The sequence below is a fragment of the Nelumbo nucifera genome, chromosome 5, assembly GCF_055504915.1.
Source record: "Nelumbo nucifera cultivar China Antique chromosome 5, China Antique-T2T, whole genome shotgun sequence".
NCBI classification, from domain to species: domain Eukaryota; kingdom Viridiplantae; phylum Streptophyta; class Magnoliopsida; order Proteales; family Nelumbonaceae; genus Nelumbo; species Nelumbo nucifera.
Window position 1 is genome coordinate 73,939,049 of NC_142653.1, and position 16,825 is coordinate 73,955,873.

At 40.5% G+C, this 16,825-nt stretch overlaps 1 protein-coding gene across 2 annotated transcripts in view; it reads right to left on the reverse strand.

The window, feature by feature from the left end:
• The window catches only part of LOC104593978 (Protein kinase superfamily protein), a 119,414-nt gene that overhangs the window by 52,536 nt on the left and 50,053 nt on the right, over positions 1-16,825 (reverse strand). For both annotated transcript variants that reach the window (XM_088888480.1, XM_010254103.3), the window contains exons 3-4: positions 7,061-7,378; positions 6,249-6,476 (exon numbers count right to left, since the gene is read on the reverse strand). In XM_088888480.1, the coding sequence (XP_088744606.1) occupies positions 6,249-6,476; positions 7,061-7,378 (546 nt within the window). The remainder of the gene's footprint in view (positions 1-6,248; positions 6,477-7,060; positions 7,379-16,825) is intronic.

The window sequence follows — 16,825 nt, forward strand, 5'->3', positions numbered from 1 at the left end:
GCTAGATCCAAACAAGGGATCTTTATATCTCAGAGGAAATATGTCCTAGACCTGTTGGCAGAAACTGGAAAGTTAGGTGTCAAGCCTGCAGATACACCAATTGAACAGAATCACAGGATTAGTGCCGAGAGTGGGGAGCTTCTTGAAGACAAAGTTATGTTCCAGCAACTGGTAGGAAAGCTCCTATATCTCTGCCTCACTCGGCCAGATATTACTTATGCTGTTAGTGTTGTCAGCCAGTACATGCATTCTCCTAGAACCACACATCTTCTTGCGGCAGAAAGAATCTTAGCTTACTTGAAGAGATGCCCAGGTAGGGGTATACTTTTCAAGAACAACAATCACATGAAGGTGGAGGTTTATACTGATGCAGATTGGGCTGGGAGTGTTGATGACAAAAGGTCTACCTCGGGATATTGTGCCCTTGTGGGAGGAAACCTTGTCTCCTAGAGAAGTAAGAAACAAAGTGTTGTCTCCCGGTCAAGTGCTGAAGCAGAATACAGGTCCATGGCCAATGGAGTGGCTGAAATCCTATGGCTAAGATCTCTACTTGAGGAGTTGGGTATTGAGTATGAGAAGCCCCTGATGTTGTACTGTGATAATCAAGCTGCCATTAATATAGCACATAATCCAATACAGCATGACAGAACCAAACACATTGAAGTTGACCGCCATTTTGTGCGAGAGAGGGTCTCATCTCAAGAAGTATGCCTCCCTTACATCACATCCAGTATGCAACTAGCAGACATTCTTACTAAAGCCGTATCAAGAAAGAAGCTAGAGGTAGATCTATCCAAGTTGGGAATGATGAACATATACTCCCAACTTGAGGGGGAGTGTAGAGAACAGTGATGTGGGCCCCACAGCTGTGGTCCCACTCTATCCGTAGGGTAGAATGTATCTAGTCACAGTTGTGGTTATTTTGCTGTTCTATTATTTCTAGTTTCAGTTTTATATTGTTTGTTATTTGTTAGCAGTTATGATGTAAACACCAAGGGCAGATATGTCCTTTCATGTAACTAGCATAACCTATATATATTAACTTAAAGTGGTAGCGGCAGAATATTGACATTCTGTTCTTCTCCTCAAAATCTGTATTCTATTGCTCTTCCATCACTCTTTCTTCTACATCTTCTTCACATTCTCTTCTCATCGAACCTGAAATCTCTTAGTGATCAAGACTGAATAGGAGTCTTGAAAACCTACAGGGTTTAACCCCCATATTTGCAAAGTGATCACTAGTGCCAACCCCTTGAACCTGTACCTGTCTTCTGCTTTCTTCACTGCTGACCAAAGCATATGCTTGTGACAATGAGACACTTTCCTTGGATAAAATATTTTGTTTTGTAATGTCATATTCAGGGTTTAGTCCAGTTAGGAACTCAAAAACCCTATTTCTTTCAACTAATTTCCTATAGGTTTCTGCATCATTGGAAGTGTCCCAAGTCACAGCCTCTATTAGATCAATTTCTTGCCACAGAGATTTCAAGGTTGAGAAGTATACCGCAAGGGATTTCTCCCCCTGTCTTAAATTCTTCACATCACTCCTCTGTTTATAGGCTCTGGCTACATTTAGTTTCTGGGAGTAGGTTTCTGCAACACTATCCCAGATTTCCTTAGCTGAGTTCATCCATAGATAATGTTGACTAATTTGTGGCTGCATTGAATTCACGAGCCACCCAATAACGGTGTAATTCTCTTGCATCCATTTCTCATAAGAGGGATCATCCTCTGGGGGAGCCTTCTTGCTCCCGGAGATAAACCCCCACTTCCCTCTACTACAAATATAAATTTTCACAGATTGTGACCATGCTAGATAGTTGGTTCCATCCAGTTTAACCGTGGTCACAATCAACAAGGAATCAACTGGAGTTCCCAAAGCATGTCCATATTCAGCAACATTCTTACTCTCAATATCTGAGGAGTCCATCATGTAAAAACTTCAATTAGGGTTTCGGTCAACTTCTACTAGTGTACTGATTGTTGATGAACTCAGATTGGGTTAAATCGGCAACAAAACACAGCAACACACAAGGCCAGTTCAGACCTGACAGCCGTGAGAACCAAGCTCGATGGCAGCACTTTCAAGAAGAAGAAAGCCTGATTCAGCCTTCAAGAGATAACCAATAGACCTCCAAACACTGTGTACCCGATTGGAGTAGCTTCCTAGTTAGGGATTCCAGGTTCCCAACAATAGGTGCCCTAAAGAGAGACAAACACAATCCACAGAAATTAAAGGGGCCTTTCTACGAACACTATATATGCAGCAGTGAACACCCCACTGTCACCAAGTAAGAACCACTTCAGGAGCAGTCCGTATAGGTCCAAGAAGCAACTGAACTGAAGTAGGAACTCGCGCCACTGAGTTCAAAAAAGTTTCGGCCACTGGACAGTCCAACAAGATGAGAAACCAACCCAGAAATCTCTGAGTTAAATCAGGTTGACCACCACTGAGCAGCTGAACAGATTTAGAGGGGTTTCGAACACTCTAACAGTCCCCCCAAATCAGACATATAACCCAGAAATAACTGAAGCAACTTACAGTTTTATCAATCTCTGATTCGAGCTCCAAATCAAGTCGAACAATCCTTCTCTCTGATTCTTCCTGGTCACTGAACTATTCTCCAAGCGATTAGAGTCTTGGGCACCCTCCAATGACCTCCAAGAATCAGGCGAATGAGTCTAAACTTCCAGCCCTAGAACACCCTCATGCAGTCGGCTGGACTATACCCACATGAGAGCCAAGCCAAGCTCAGGCCTGCTCTGATACCAAGATGAAAAACAGCCCTTCGAAATATGAGACTAAGATTAAATGAAAATCCAAAAAAGGCAAACACCTGAAAAGATTGGTGAAGATGGAGAGAGAGAGCTGGCAGCAAGGAGGGTTAGAGGATGAGAGGTTCGAACTAATCTCCCCCTCTAACACTCTAATACAATTTTATCAAGTTAATTCTTGAATAATTACAAGAGAGGCCCTTGGTTGGGCAAGAAATTACAAAAACAAAGCATAAAAGAGGATGGGCCCAAAATAAGGCCCATTACAGAAAAGAACATAAATATAACATAGAATAACAGCCTATAGGCCTTTCGGCCCATCTTCTCTACAAGCCCCAAGTGGGAACCCCAAATATTTCCTAGGTAGATGATTCACCTGACAAGCCAAAATTTCAGCCAACTCCAAATTTTCAACTTGCCCTACAAGAAAAATCATACTTTTCCCTAAGTTTACTTTAAGCCCTGACACAGCCTCAAAACAACACAAGATGCCAAGCATAGATTCAAACTGATCTGGGGAAGCATCAATAAAGCACAAGGTGTCATCAGAAAATTGGAGAAGATGACCTTCTCCCCACCTGGAGAGATCTCAAAACCACCCCATAAACCTTCTACAATAGCCAACTTGCTAAACTGAGAAAACACTTCCATGAGACAGATAAAAAGTGGGGGGAAGAGAGGATCCCCTTGCCTAATCCCTCTAGAACTTTCATAGAAGCCCGCCACTTGTCCATTGATTAGAATTGAAAATTTAAGGGAAGAAACACAAACTTCCATCCAGTTCCACCATTTGCGACCAAAATTTTTTATCCCAAGAACAAACAGAAGGGAAAAACAACCCCTCCAAGCTAATAGGAGAGAGCCACCTACAACCAAAAAGTGAGGCAAACAATTCCTAGATAAAGCAACAAAGGGACAGGAGATTAAAAGATGAAAATCAGCCTCACCATTAACCTTGTACAAGCTGCACTAGTTGGGGGACAAACACCAGTTTGGCCTTTTTCATTGAAGCTTATCACAAGTATTAACGCAACCATGAAACACTTCCCAACAGAAGGCACTCATTCTAGGGGGAACGGGAGGACACAAGAATACCAGATACCAATCAATATAGTTAACCAAACACATTGAGATCAAAGACACTTTGTAAGCAAAAGAATTATATTTGATGACTTGTGTATTCCCTACATGCCCTCTGGAAGACAACTTGCTGATGTTTTCAGTAAAGGGTTGCCAAGGGATAATTTTAATGAATTGTAAGCTGGGCACAATCAACACCTATGTGAAACTTGATGGGGAATGTTGTAAGCGTTAAACATCATTTTATTTGTTTTTCCCAATATGTTTTGGTGTTATCACCCAACTAAGGACAATCATGTATTTTTTTTTTTGATGAATCAGTCATCTAATTTCCCCATATTTTAAAGATGAGTATATATGTTATGGAAGGATGGAGAGCAAGTGAACTTGAGCTACCACCCCCTTTCTCTCAATCTTCTTATTCTCCTCTTACTTTCTTTTAGGGCTGAAAACTAACATGCAGTATAGGGTGTTCCTGATAGCAACACATAAAACTGAACTTTCATGGTAGTTCCCTAAGCAATCTGGGTCAATCAGGTGTGGGGGGAGTATTTAGAGATCATGAGGTCAAAATGTTAATGAACAATGTAGGCCCAGCAAGGGTTGGTAACTCTTTAAAAGCAGAATTACTGGAACAATATCAAGATCTAAACTAGCATTGGGAGCAAGATGGAATGGAATCAAGGTTGAAGGTGACTGTCAAATGGCTTAAGCTGGTTCAGTGAAGATGAAGGTCTTTGGATCTTTGGATTTCTGATTAGGGAAATCAAATAATTGAAATCCAATATGAAGTGTTTGTTCAAATGGGTTCCAAAATCAGATAACAACCTGGCTGATAGTTTCACAAGATTGGGGGATGCATAGAAATACTCTAGAATCAGGCATGCCAGGTCTAGGAAGGGGCATCATTGTTAACTGGGTTAAATGATTGTAAAAACTTGTGAGGGGAAATGAACAGCCATTAGCTGTTTTTCTACTAACTACTCTATTTTGGAGTGCAGAGCTCTATCTCCATTACATTGCATATCCAATAAAATTTCACCATGTTAATGATCAAAAACAAATTCTCCTAAAACAAGTGTAGAGTTCTATTTATGCTGACTCCAGCCCTCAGTTTGTTGTTTTACCCCTCTTACTGCTGTCTGATTTTTCCACTCACAAGTCACAAATACATAACATTAGGTCATTCTTTCCTACTCTAAAATAGCTACATGCTACGGAAACCAGCTCATTAGATATTTGCAACCTTGTGGCTCAGGAAGTATTAGCCTGTAAGAAACCTAGGAAAAAAGGAACATTACCAAAATTTCATTCAGGCTATCCAGGGCCTGTGGAGGGGTGAACTAGATACTGACCCAAACTTCAGCATTTTATTGCACAAAGTGGCCACTCTATACTCAAACCCTTGTTCTCACAGTTTTCTGCCCAAGATTTTACCACTACATCAAGCAATGGCCCCTTTGTCAGTAGCTTAGGACCCAAATATGAAAACTTAGATGTAGCAGAATGCAGCATTTACTGCTTCAATTTCTCACTTTGCTTCTAAATGAAGTGTTTCTACCATGCCAATCTGTGCCTGTAATCAACAAGGTGTGGGCCACCTTTGAGTCACTCCCATGATTCCAAATCAAAACAATTTAAATTCCAAAATCTAAAACCATGACCAAGCAAATGAATGTGACAAGCACTGGTAACTATAATCTTAGTGGGATGACATTTAACATGATACATCCACTAGGGAGGTGTCTTAGGACTAGAAGATTCTCTGAATCATGTATAATGTGTACTGCTATTCTGGATACCTATTATTATTTGTTGTTTCGTTTACATGTAAAGAAAGCATATTGACAAAGATAAATGATGTATAAAACTTCCTATGAACTTTAGAATACCTATTTGAACCAATTCTTGTCAATAGCTCACTATCAGGGCCCTTGGTTTCAGAATGTAAATACACATATCAACAAATCATAAAATTTTCCATTAGGGAACCAATTCTACAAGGAACCCCTGAATTAAATAAAAGTTTTTCACCAGTGTGGTGTCACATATAAGACAGTTGCGACCTAGGTGCAACAACAATCAACCTGTCAGAAATGTCACCCCTCATGTAAAAATCACCTAGAAGATCACTACCCCTTTCTTTTTGATAAGGTTTTCCCTTCTTTTCTTTCTTTTGAGATCACTTCTCTTAAAAAAAATAAAAATAATAAAAAAACCGATAGTTGCTAAACTAAAGTCTAGTACAAGAAAATAATTTGTCTGAAGCATAAAAACACCAACCAAACTTCTAACAAAAGGTGTATTTTCAATTTAGTTATGTCAAAATTACCTCACTAAGAGTAACTCTTGAACTCTTGGAATAAATCTAACAAATGGGAACTCAAAGTTACCTGACTGTTAAGTGCAGAAGTAGCTGATCCTCGGTCTTCTGGATGCAATGCAAGAAGGACATCAATAAGAACCAAGACTGAAGAAGGAAAGTCCTTGAACGTCTCTACAACACAACGCTTATAAGGATGTTGAGGCTTGAAACTGGTTGCATGTGGCAGTCTTGATTTCCTCCAGTAGTCTTCAGAGGGTGAACCACAAAGCTTAAAAATCTTGTGCAGTTGTTCAACCTATAAACGTTAAACATGAATACGTCAACTATCATTTAAATCCATATGGAGAAAAAACTCATTTTTATCAATTGTTGTCTTGAAATGTAATCCATTTCCTAAAACTGAGAAGTACAAACCTAGCTGTTTCCTATCCCATCTCATAACATCTCACAAACTAAATGCGGAAAGAGAAGAATATACAAGAACATTCCTTTTTCTCTTCACTTCCCACAAATGAAAAACAGCCTAAATGAGATTTATTATGTTGAAACATCTTATGCATTAAAAAATGAGAAATCCATAGCAGGATAACTGATGTTATCAATGAAGAAATATCATAAAATCTGAAATATCTGTAATCCATAATAAATTTGGATTATAGCCAAAAAATGAGGTGGTGCACAAATTGAATGTTTTCATTGATGGCTCAGTGGCCAACCATCTAATAGGGCATTTATTGTAACAAACAGATAAGTTTTCACTTCACCATGAGAGGCTTCTTATTATGAAAAACCCAAAAGATGTATAATACAAATATGAGTTCCAAAAGGTAAATAGATAATAAAATATGTAACAGATCTAGGAAATAGGCAGGGAAGTACCTCAGTTCTTCCTGGCATGATAGGCTTCCCTGCAAATAACTCTGCAAGGATGCATCCTGTGCTCCAGAGATCCACAGCAACACCATATTCAGTAGCACCAAGCAAGAGCTCAGGAGGCCTGTACCATAGGGTTACAACACGGCTTGTAAGCGGCTGCTTTTTGTCAGGATTGATGAAGGTCGCCAGCCCAAAATCACCAATCTTCAGAACTCCATTGTTGTCAATCAGAAGATTTGAACCTTTGATGTCTCGATGAAGGACTCCACGACTATGGCAGTGTTCAAGCCCACAAAGTAGCTGTTGCATATAACATTTAATCTGCAATTATAATACACAGACTTCTATATGAGACACCAAAAGAAGAATCAACTTGGATTACATAAATTGGAGAAATCAATGATAATGATGCAGATCCATGGCAACTGCCTACTGTCTAGCATGTCATAAGCATGGTCTATAATTTCTAAAAGGGATAATTACTTATATGTACCTTGAAGTTTGAGGAAACCACTTATATATACCTTGTAGTTTCAAAACCTACTTATATATACGCACTGAGGTTTACACCACAGGTCCATGAGGCCACATGCCTCATATGCCTTTTGCTTGAGGCATTCTAGAAGTGTACACCTCATGCACTTCATGCACGCCTCCACATTTTATAACGTTGAATCTAACAGATAAAACTTAAAAGACCAAAGTATGCTTAACTGTTCATTAGATTTTCAAAACATGTCATTCTTTCTCTTCTCTTCTTCTTTTCCATCTTCCTCTATTTCTTCTTCTTTATCCCATCCTCTTTTCTCCGCTGCTGCAAACACCATCACCAAAAGACAACGGTGGTGTTTTATAGCTGTAATGGACATTTCTTCTTCTTCACCGCTGTAAACACCACCAAGATACGACAGTGGTGTTTCAGAGTTGTAATGGATGTTTCTTCTTCTTCCTCCCTTCCTCTCTTCTCCTCAGCTGTAAACATCACTGAGAAACAATAGTGGTGTTTCAGAGTTGTAATGGATGTTTCTCCCTATTCAATATCGATGGACATTGAAGAAATTTCGATATTGAAAAACATTCCACCATGTATAGTTGGAGAGATTTCAGAGATATTTTGCTAATTTTGCTAAGATATTTGGAAAAACTAAAAAATTAGAAGAGTTTTCTAGAAACATAAAATTAGTTAACAAAACTTTAAGAGGTCACTAGAAGAAATATAATTGCACATTTAGGTCTCAAAAAACCACAGCAAAAAACTATATAAATCAAATAGGAAAAATTAAGAGACTGTAACAGGTATGTTTCTCTTTAACTCCCTTTTGGTCTTTATTCTCTTCTTAATATAAGTCAATTACTTGTCTTTATTGTCACTATATGTTTTGATTAGATTGAGAACACTCTTTTGTAGTCATGTGCGTTTTTATTTTTCTTTGGAACTATAGTACCTTTAAGTGATTCATATCAAAGTAGTATGCAAATTATCCGATCAACAATTTTGTGTTGGTTCTTTTAGGAAAATATTTTTTGAAAAAATTATGATAATTTTTTATTGGAAAGTAGTGATTAATATTCTAAAATTTTAAATTTTAATTATACAGTCTATCAATGAAACCTGAAATATCACCAACATATCGGCAAAATATCAGGAATATTTGGAAAACATGAACTCCTAGAAGATCTTGTATTGCCACCTAGAAAATGGGGATATTTTAGGGATATTTTGCCAAATATCAAAGATATTGTGAACTATGTCCCTTCCTCTCTACCCCGCTTCTGCAAACGCCACTCGATTGAAGCACTATTCAATTGCTTTGTTTGCCCCTTGTAAAAATTCATACATATATTTCCATTATCTACTTTCTTAGGTGTGCCCCTTGTAAAAATTAATCAAAATTGATATCTCCCCATTTCCTTTTAAAAGTCAAACCCGCATAGAACAAAAGATGAAGAGAGAAGAAGGTGGGAAGTGGGAGAGAGAAGAGGAACCAGTGGGCGGGGAAAATGGTGTGCTGCAGTGGGACCAAATGCGAAGAAAAAAAGTTAGTGGGGAGAAACCCAAATTTGGTTGAGCCCTCCCCCAGTTCTAGTGCTTTGCAAGAGGCCGAAAAGGAGGTAGCTCGGGTCTTCTCAGAGCAGAACAAAGGTACCTCACAAAGAGGTACATACTTGGGTACAAAAAGGGGTCTTTGTGTTGATACAACGACAGGGATTTTCTTCCCCCAACTCAGGGAGACAGAGTGCTCTAATTTCTCAAAAATGAAAGTGACTACCACTCCTTCGCCTATGCTCTCTCCTCACTTCTTTGCCCCAGGTAAATCCCTCAACTCTGTCAATTCAGTTTTGGCTACTGATGAGCGCTCTGTGTCCCTTGTTCCAGATTCTCTTCCCAACCAAGAGTCGGAAGCCCTTGGTCTGAAAGACACAATGCGTCTACAAGGGGGGGAAGTGGGTGCGAAAACTTGCAGAGAAACAAAAATATGGGAAATCTTAGAGAGCCTTTTGGGTGAAGTGGAGAGGAAGGAATTGCAGAGAGGGAGCTTGGAGGGGATAGAAAGGGCTGTAGTTGGAGGTAATGTGAGAAGGAACAAGAAGTTTCCTAGGAGTGAGGAGAGTGCATCTTTAGAAAAAGAGGAAACTAGTGGGGAAGATTCAGATGCAGAGTTTGTGAAAAAGTTGGGGTGCAAGCTGAAGAACCCGAATGATCTAAAAGCCTACATGCAAAAAAAAGAGGACAGCAAGATGAAGATTAGAAAGCTGAGTGAAGTGGAGAGATTAAAAAGAGATATTGAGGGGGACAAGAAGTTTGAAGTGAAAGGGGTTAGAAGAAAAGGGTCTAAATAATTCTTGGAGGAGTTAGGGTTAAGGCTAAGAGTTTTCAAGGAGAATCCTAAGTTGGAATATGAGGGGGTTGGGCAGTATTAGGAAGAGAGTGACAATTAAAGAGGTAATTAAGAAGTTTAATCCGGATGTGGTAATGCTTCAGGAGTCCAAAAGAATGGATTTTGATTGCAGATGGACAAGGAGTGTGTGGAGTTCTAGGGGGATAAAGTGGGTGCCTGCTCCCTCGTGGGGTTCCTCAGGAGGGATTGTGACCTTGTGGAAAGAAGATTTACTCATAGGTGTGGAGGAGCTAATTGAAGATCATTCTGTCTCCCTAAAGTTCAGATAGGTTGACGATGGATATGAATGGGTACTAACAAATGTGTATGGCCCCAATGACTATAGGCAGAGGGAGAAATTATGGGAAGAATTGAGTGACATTTGAGGCCTCTAGGATGGACCTTGGTGTGTGGGAGGGGATTTTAATGTAGTGAGATTTACAGAGGAAACCAACAACCCCAGATAGAGAGTGACAACAAGTATGAGGAAGTTCAACCAATTTGTGGACTCTTTTGAACTCAATGAACTTCCCTTCCTAAATAATAACTTCACTTGGTCCAACCTTCAATCAAGGCCAATTTGCTCTAAGTTGGACAGATTTTTGTTCTCAATAGATTGGGAGGAACATTGGGGCAATATTACCTCTAGGGCTCTCCCAAGACTTACTTCAGACCACTGGCCTATAGTGTTGGTCAAGGAGGAATTAAAAGGAGTTGGGCCTACCCCTTTCAAGTTTGAAAACATGTGGTTGACTCGTCCGGGTTTCATTGAGAAGATCCAAGAGTGGTGGGAGCAAGCTAATCCGGTAGTTGATTGGGAGGGAATGAGGAGTTGGGCCTACCCCTTTCAAGTTTGAAACATGTGGTTGACTCATCCGGGTTTCATTGAGAAGATCAAAGAGTAGTGGGAGCAAGCTAATCCGGTAGTTGATTGGGAGGGAATGAGGTTCCACAAGAAACTCCAATACTTAAAATCACAATTAAAGGAGTGGAATAGGCTGGAGTTTGGAAGATTAGAAGAGAGAAAACAAATTCTGGTGGAGCAAATCGAGGATTTGGACCTGAAGGAAGAGAGAGGTTCCTTTGGAGAGGAAGAAAGGAAGTTGAGATGGGTTTTGAGGAGGTAGATGGAGGACATCTTGGTTAAGGAGGAAATCAGTTGGAGGCAAAAATCCAGGTGTAAGTGGCTAAAGGAGGGAGACAAAAATACAAGGTTTTTCCATTCAGTGGCAAATGGGAGGAGAAAGAAGAATTTCATCTCTAATTTGGAAGTTGATGGAGCAGTGTTGTCCCACGCGGCAGAAATTGCAGAGGCTCTAGTAAAACACTTCAAATCTATTTTTAGAAGGCCTATGAACGGGAGAGTGTGGTTGGAGGGATTGGATAGGCCGACTCTAAGTGCAGAGAAGAGAGAGTGGTTAGAAAAAAGGTTTAATATGGCGGAGGTAAAGGAAGCAGTATTCTCAATGGATAGGACAAAAGCTTCGGGTCCAGATGGGTTCACAATGGCCTTTTACCAGGATTGTTGGGATATTTTGGAGAATGATCTTAGATCAGTTTTTGAGGAGTTCCACAGGAGGGGTGTAATAAACCCGAGCTTGAACTCAACTTTCATTGCTTTAGTCCCAAAGAAGAAAGATGCTTCTCAACCAAAGGATTTTAGACCTATTAGTCTGGTGACTAGTTTGTACAAAATCATTGCAAAGGTGCTGTCTCTCAGGATAGAGAAGGTGCTCCCCTCTATTATTGCACCCAACCAAGGTGCTTTTGTGGAGGGAAGACAGATCACCGATTAGATTCTCATTGCAAATGAGAGCTTGGAGAGCTTTAGGAAGTCAAAGAAGAAGGGAGTGGTTTGCAAATTGGATTTGGAGAAGGCTTATGACTTGGTTGATTGGTCTTTCTTGATGGAGGTGTTGAGAAGTTTTGGTTTTGGAGACAGGTGGTGTAAGTGGATCTGGGGCTGTGTTAGGACTTGTCATTATTCTATCTTGGTGAACGGGACTGTGGTTGACTTCTTTCCTGTGTTGAGAGGTCTAAGACAAGGAGATCCTCTTTCCCCATTTCTTTTCACCCTGATTGTTGATGTGCTTGGGAGATTGATCCATAGAGCAAACTCGAGGCATTTGATAAGAGGGTGGAGAGTAGGAAGGGAGGAGGTTCCCTTAACACTTCTACAGTTTGCAGATGATACTATCCTTTTTCTGTGAAGGAGGGAACTCCAATTGGATCCAGAATCTAAAGTTGACAATACAACTCTTTGAGCACATATCTAACCTCAAGGTAATCTTTGATAAGATTTGTGTTGCGGGAGTGAATGTGAACGAAAGGGACCTAAGGGAATTTGCAGGTGAGCTAGGTTTTGCAACTTCGGACTGGCCCCTGACATATTTGGGCCTCCCTTTAGGAGATAATCCTAAGAATGTTAGCTTTTGGGCTCCAGTAGTGGAGAGGTTTGAGAAAAGGCTGGCGGCCTGGAAGAGAAATCATCTTTCTTTAGGTGGGAGAGTCGCTCTCATTAGGTCTAACCTAGCTAACCTACCTATCTACTATCTGCCAGTGTTTAAGATGCCCTCAAAGGTTTCAAATCTTTTGGAAAAATTAATAAGGAACTTTCTCTGGGAGCCTGGAGAGGAGAAGAGAGATCATAGGGTGAGTTAGGAGGTGGTCACTAGGTGTAAAAAACTAGGAGGTCTTGGGATTGGTAATTTCAAGAAAAAGAATATGGCTTTACTGAGGAAGTGGTTGTGGAGGTTTTCATTGGAAAGGGATAAATTGTGGACTAAGATTGTGGCTAGCATTCATGGGCTGGAAGACAATGGCTGGGATTCTGGAATCTTGGCAAGGGCTTCAGCTGCTTCTACTTGGAAATCCATTCACAATCTGCTTCCAGTTTTCTCCCCTTGGATCAAGTATGGTCTAAACTCTGGTATCCGAATAAAATTCTGGGAACAACTTTGGGTCGGGATTCTCCTCTGAAGAACCAATTTCTTTCCTTGTATGCTCTATCAGACTTGAAAAATGAACCCATATCTTCTTTCTTGGTCCCTTCAGCCTCCACTTCTGGCTTTGGATGGAACCTTGGCCTACGTAGGGCAATTAGGGATTCAGACATGGATAGCTTGGTAACTTTGCTAGCCTCCCTTGAGATTGTCTTCCTAAACCCTGCTAAGGAAGACACCAGATTTTGGACCCTTTCTAGCTCTGGTACCTTTTCTTGTGCTTCTTTCTTTGAAACCTTAACTCAGCCTCCTATCCCCTTTGGGTTGTCCTTTCCAATTAAGGAAATTTGGAGCAGGCTTATTCCTCCTCGGGTTGGTTTTTTTGTTGGGAAATTTTCCTGGAAAGAATCAACACTTTAGACTTACTTCAGAGAAAGAGACCCAACTACTGTCTACTTCCTAATAGATGTGCTCTTTGCAAAGCTGATGGGGAATCTGGCTACCACCTCATGGTCTCTTGTAAGGCTGCTAAAACTGTTTAGGAGTGGGTTTTCTCCCATTTTGGGTGTTCTTGGTATCCTCCGGAGACTGTCCGAGCTTTGTTTTCTCCTTCTTTTTTCAGTTGGCCTAGGAAGCGAGGGAAGACTATGTGGAGGTGTATTAGGGCAGTGGTATGCTGGTCATTGTGGGAAGAAAGAAACTCACGCATTTTTTCTGACAAGGAAAGAACATTGGAAGAATTGTTAGATCAAATCCTTTTAAGGGGTGTCCACTAGCTAAAATCTATGGAGTTGTTTTCAGATTTTCCTGTGGATGACTTGCTAAGAAACTGGAAAGAGATTGCTTCCATTGCTAGATGCAAGAGGACTCTTTGTCCGTTTTGGTCCCCTCCCCCCTCGGGCTTTATAAAGCTGAATTTTGATGGCAGCAGTGTAAGGAATCCAAGGCCCTCTGAGATTGGAGGAGTCTTCAGGAATGCGGAAGGGATTGTTACTGCTTTATTCTTTGGCCCTATTAGAGAAGGTGACTCTCTTAGGGCTGAGATCCTTGCAGCGCTTGAAGGAATTCGAAGAGCAAAGGAATTAAATATCAGCCGTTTGATCCTGGAAGGTGATTCAAAGGTGGTGGTTAGTTGGTTGAAGACAGAGGACAGTGGTTTGTGGAACTTTAACAACAATTAAAAAAAAAACAGTTCTTATGGCTGGGTAGGGACATTGAGATTCAGTACAGCTGGGTGAAGAGGAGTGCCAACTCATTTGCGGATGGGTTGGCCAAGCAAGGAGTGAATAGGGAGTCTGTTTTTTGGGCTAGTTTTTAATCTTTCTTCTTTGCATTCCCTTAGTTTTATGTTTTGGGGGAGCTAAGTTATTTTATCTCCCCTTTTGTATCCGTATTCCCTCTTTTCTTTTAATTTAATGAAGATGGTGTTATTGATCAAAAAAAAAAAAAAAAAGAAATGTGGAGGTGGTGTGTTAGGAGAAATTGATTGGACAGTTCTCAGTCTCAAGAATAGAAAAAAAAAGTGAGTGTTGAGAGGGAATGGTGGAATGTTCTCCTCTACTGCCAGAAAAATAAATAAATAAATAAAATCCTCTACTTTGATATTCTCCTCTATTTTCTCAATTCAAAACATTGACCCAACCTACCATGTCATCGATCAAGTGTCGACGTAATTGAAGTATCAATTCCCATAAAACAGAAAAAACGAACCACTTCATAAAGGAACTTATCATTAGAGAAAGAGGGAATTCAACCTTGTACAGCAAGATCTCGATTATGCCACCTTGAAGTTGTTGGAGCCTAACATTCTGGTACATTAGTATGAAGCTGGAGATTCATCAAATTTACAAAGGTCAATAGTAAGAAGCTGCAGGATGTTCCATGTGAGACAAGTTATTGCCTCTTCTTAATCCACCAACTTTCTCAAACTGAAAAACTCCTCTCATTCAGAGAGAGAGAGAGAGTAAATATTGCAATGCAAAAAACCAAAAAATAATAATGAGGTAATCTATATAGTTTTTTATTGATTTATGCATTATTATCAGGTGCCAAGCCATTAGAAATGAGTTGAGAGGTGGGCCCAGTTAGGTGGGGTCAGTCCAAGAAGCTTTTGAGGTTGCACAGCTAGAGAAACATAAATCTCTTGAGCCGAGAAAAGAAACGTTGGGAGAAACTAGGAGTCCTGCAGATAGTTCAGGTGTCCCAGAGGTTGAAGAGGATTCGACAGAGAAGGTGGTCACAGAAGAAGGCACTTGCGATGCTAAAGGTTCTGTTTGGAGAATGACAATTTTCTTCCCCAAAAAGAAGGCTCCAGTGACGATTCAGGCGGAGGACAGGGCAAAAAAAAGGAGTGTTGTAGAGAAGAGGGAGACTCAATAGGAAAGGATGATGAAGTGTTAGTGAACATCACTGACAGTGAGGAAGAAGAAAGGAATTGCAGTCAAGAGGACAAAGCGACTGAGGTGTTAGGGGCTAAGGAAATGGGAGATGCGGAAGAGCCATTGGGGAAGGGAGAAGGAGAAAAGAACGAAGTTCTAACAGAAGAGAAAAGAAGGGAGGAAGATCTAGCAACTGAGGGAGGGAGAAGAGAGGAGGAAGGAAGTCAGGAGATGGAGTTAGAACTTATAAAAGGAGGAAGTACAGAACTTTCCCCTTGGGACAAAGTGGAAAAGGAGAGTCAGGGGAGGCTAATGAAGAAGAACGAATGATGGATGAAACTCAAGGACGAGAAAACATGTGATTTAGAGATTGTGGTAAATAAGGAAGTAGAAGTCAGCAAAACGTTGCTCTGTTTTTCCTAGGAGGGGAGGAGTTTGCAAAGGAAGCATTCAGATCAGTGTTGCAACAAAATGGGGAAAGAGAGAGAAATGATGTGCCAGTGTTTGAATGCAATTCTGGTAACCCTTTAATTCAAGAAAAGGAAGACAGTTGAGGATGGTGACTGAAACAGTGTTGAGATGGGACAGTTCGTGGAGATAGGCCATTGGAGAAATACTTTGAAGATTGAAGCTAAGGAGCTCCTATTCGAGGAACTGAGATTAAAAGGTCAGCTGAGCTTGAAAATCAGGGAAGCAAAGAAAGGGATGGTGTTGTTTGAAGGATTGGGAGTGATTGAAGGGTACAAAATTGTTTGTGGGAGGTGCAAGTAACAACGGCAAAACAAAAGAGCTAGAAAGAGTTTCTCCCAGAAACTGGAAGAAGATTTGTAGTAGAATTTAAGAGAAATTCTAAAGGCTTTTTTATATCTTTGTTAGACAGTTTTGTATGACCTTAGCTTCAATCAAGAATGATGTACTTTATGAATTTATTGTAAATGAATAAAAGTACATATTTGATTCATGTTCCCTTGGTATGTTTCTGTGTAATACCCTTAAACTGGACACTTAATGAGACTCGTGTTAGTTTAGAATGTTCACAGCCACTGGATCGGTCTGGGGAGACCTATCCTGACAAGGCTGACACTGTAGTGCCACCAAGTCGGTTGGGGTGGCCTGTCTCAGCTGCCAAGGTGAGACCCTAGGCACATACAGTGTAGGATTAATAGAACCTTTGAACCGGACCAGATTTCCAGTATTGCCCTAGACCTTGGAGATAGATGGGCAAAACTGGAAAGTTACACCTAACCCCTAGACTCGATTATGATACTACACTAGATGTCGGATTGGGCTGTCTTTGATGTACCAATCAGTGAGATCCTTAGCAAGGGTCAAAACCTAGGTATGTTGGGACAATCCGAGAATTCATCTGAGTGGGTGATCATAGTGAAAGGATCAGCTCCTTTGTCGGACAAAGGTAATGATCGGGGATGCACTCTCTCTAATGGAAACCAAGACTATCGGCAGCCGATTTCAACCGTTGAGATTTGTTTTTTGCAAAGTATATTTTATATGAGATATAAAAGTATATATTATGGTTTCTAAAATGTTTGCAAAAGGTTTTAATTCCCG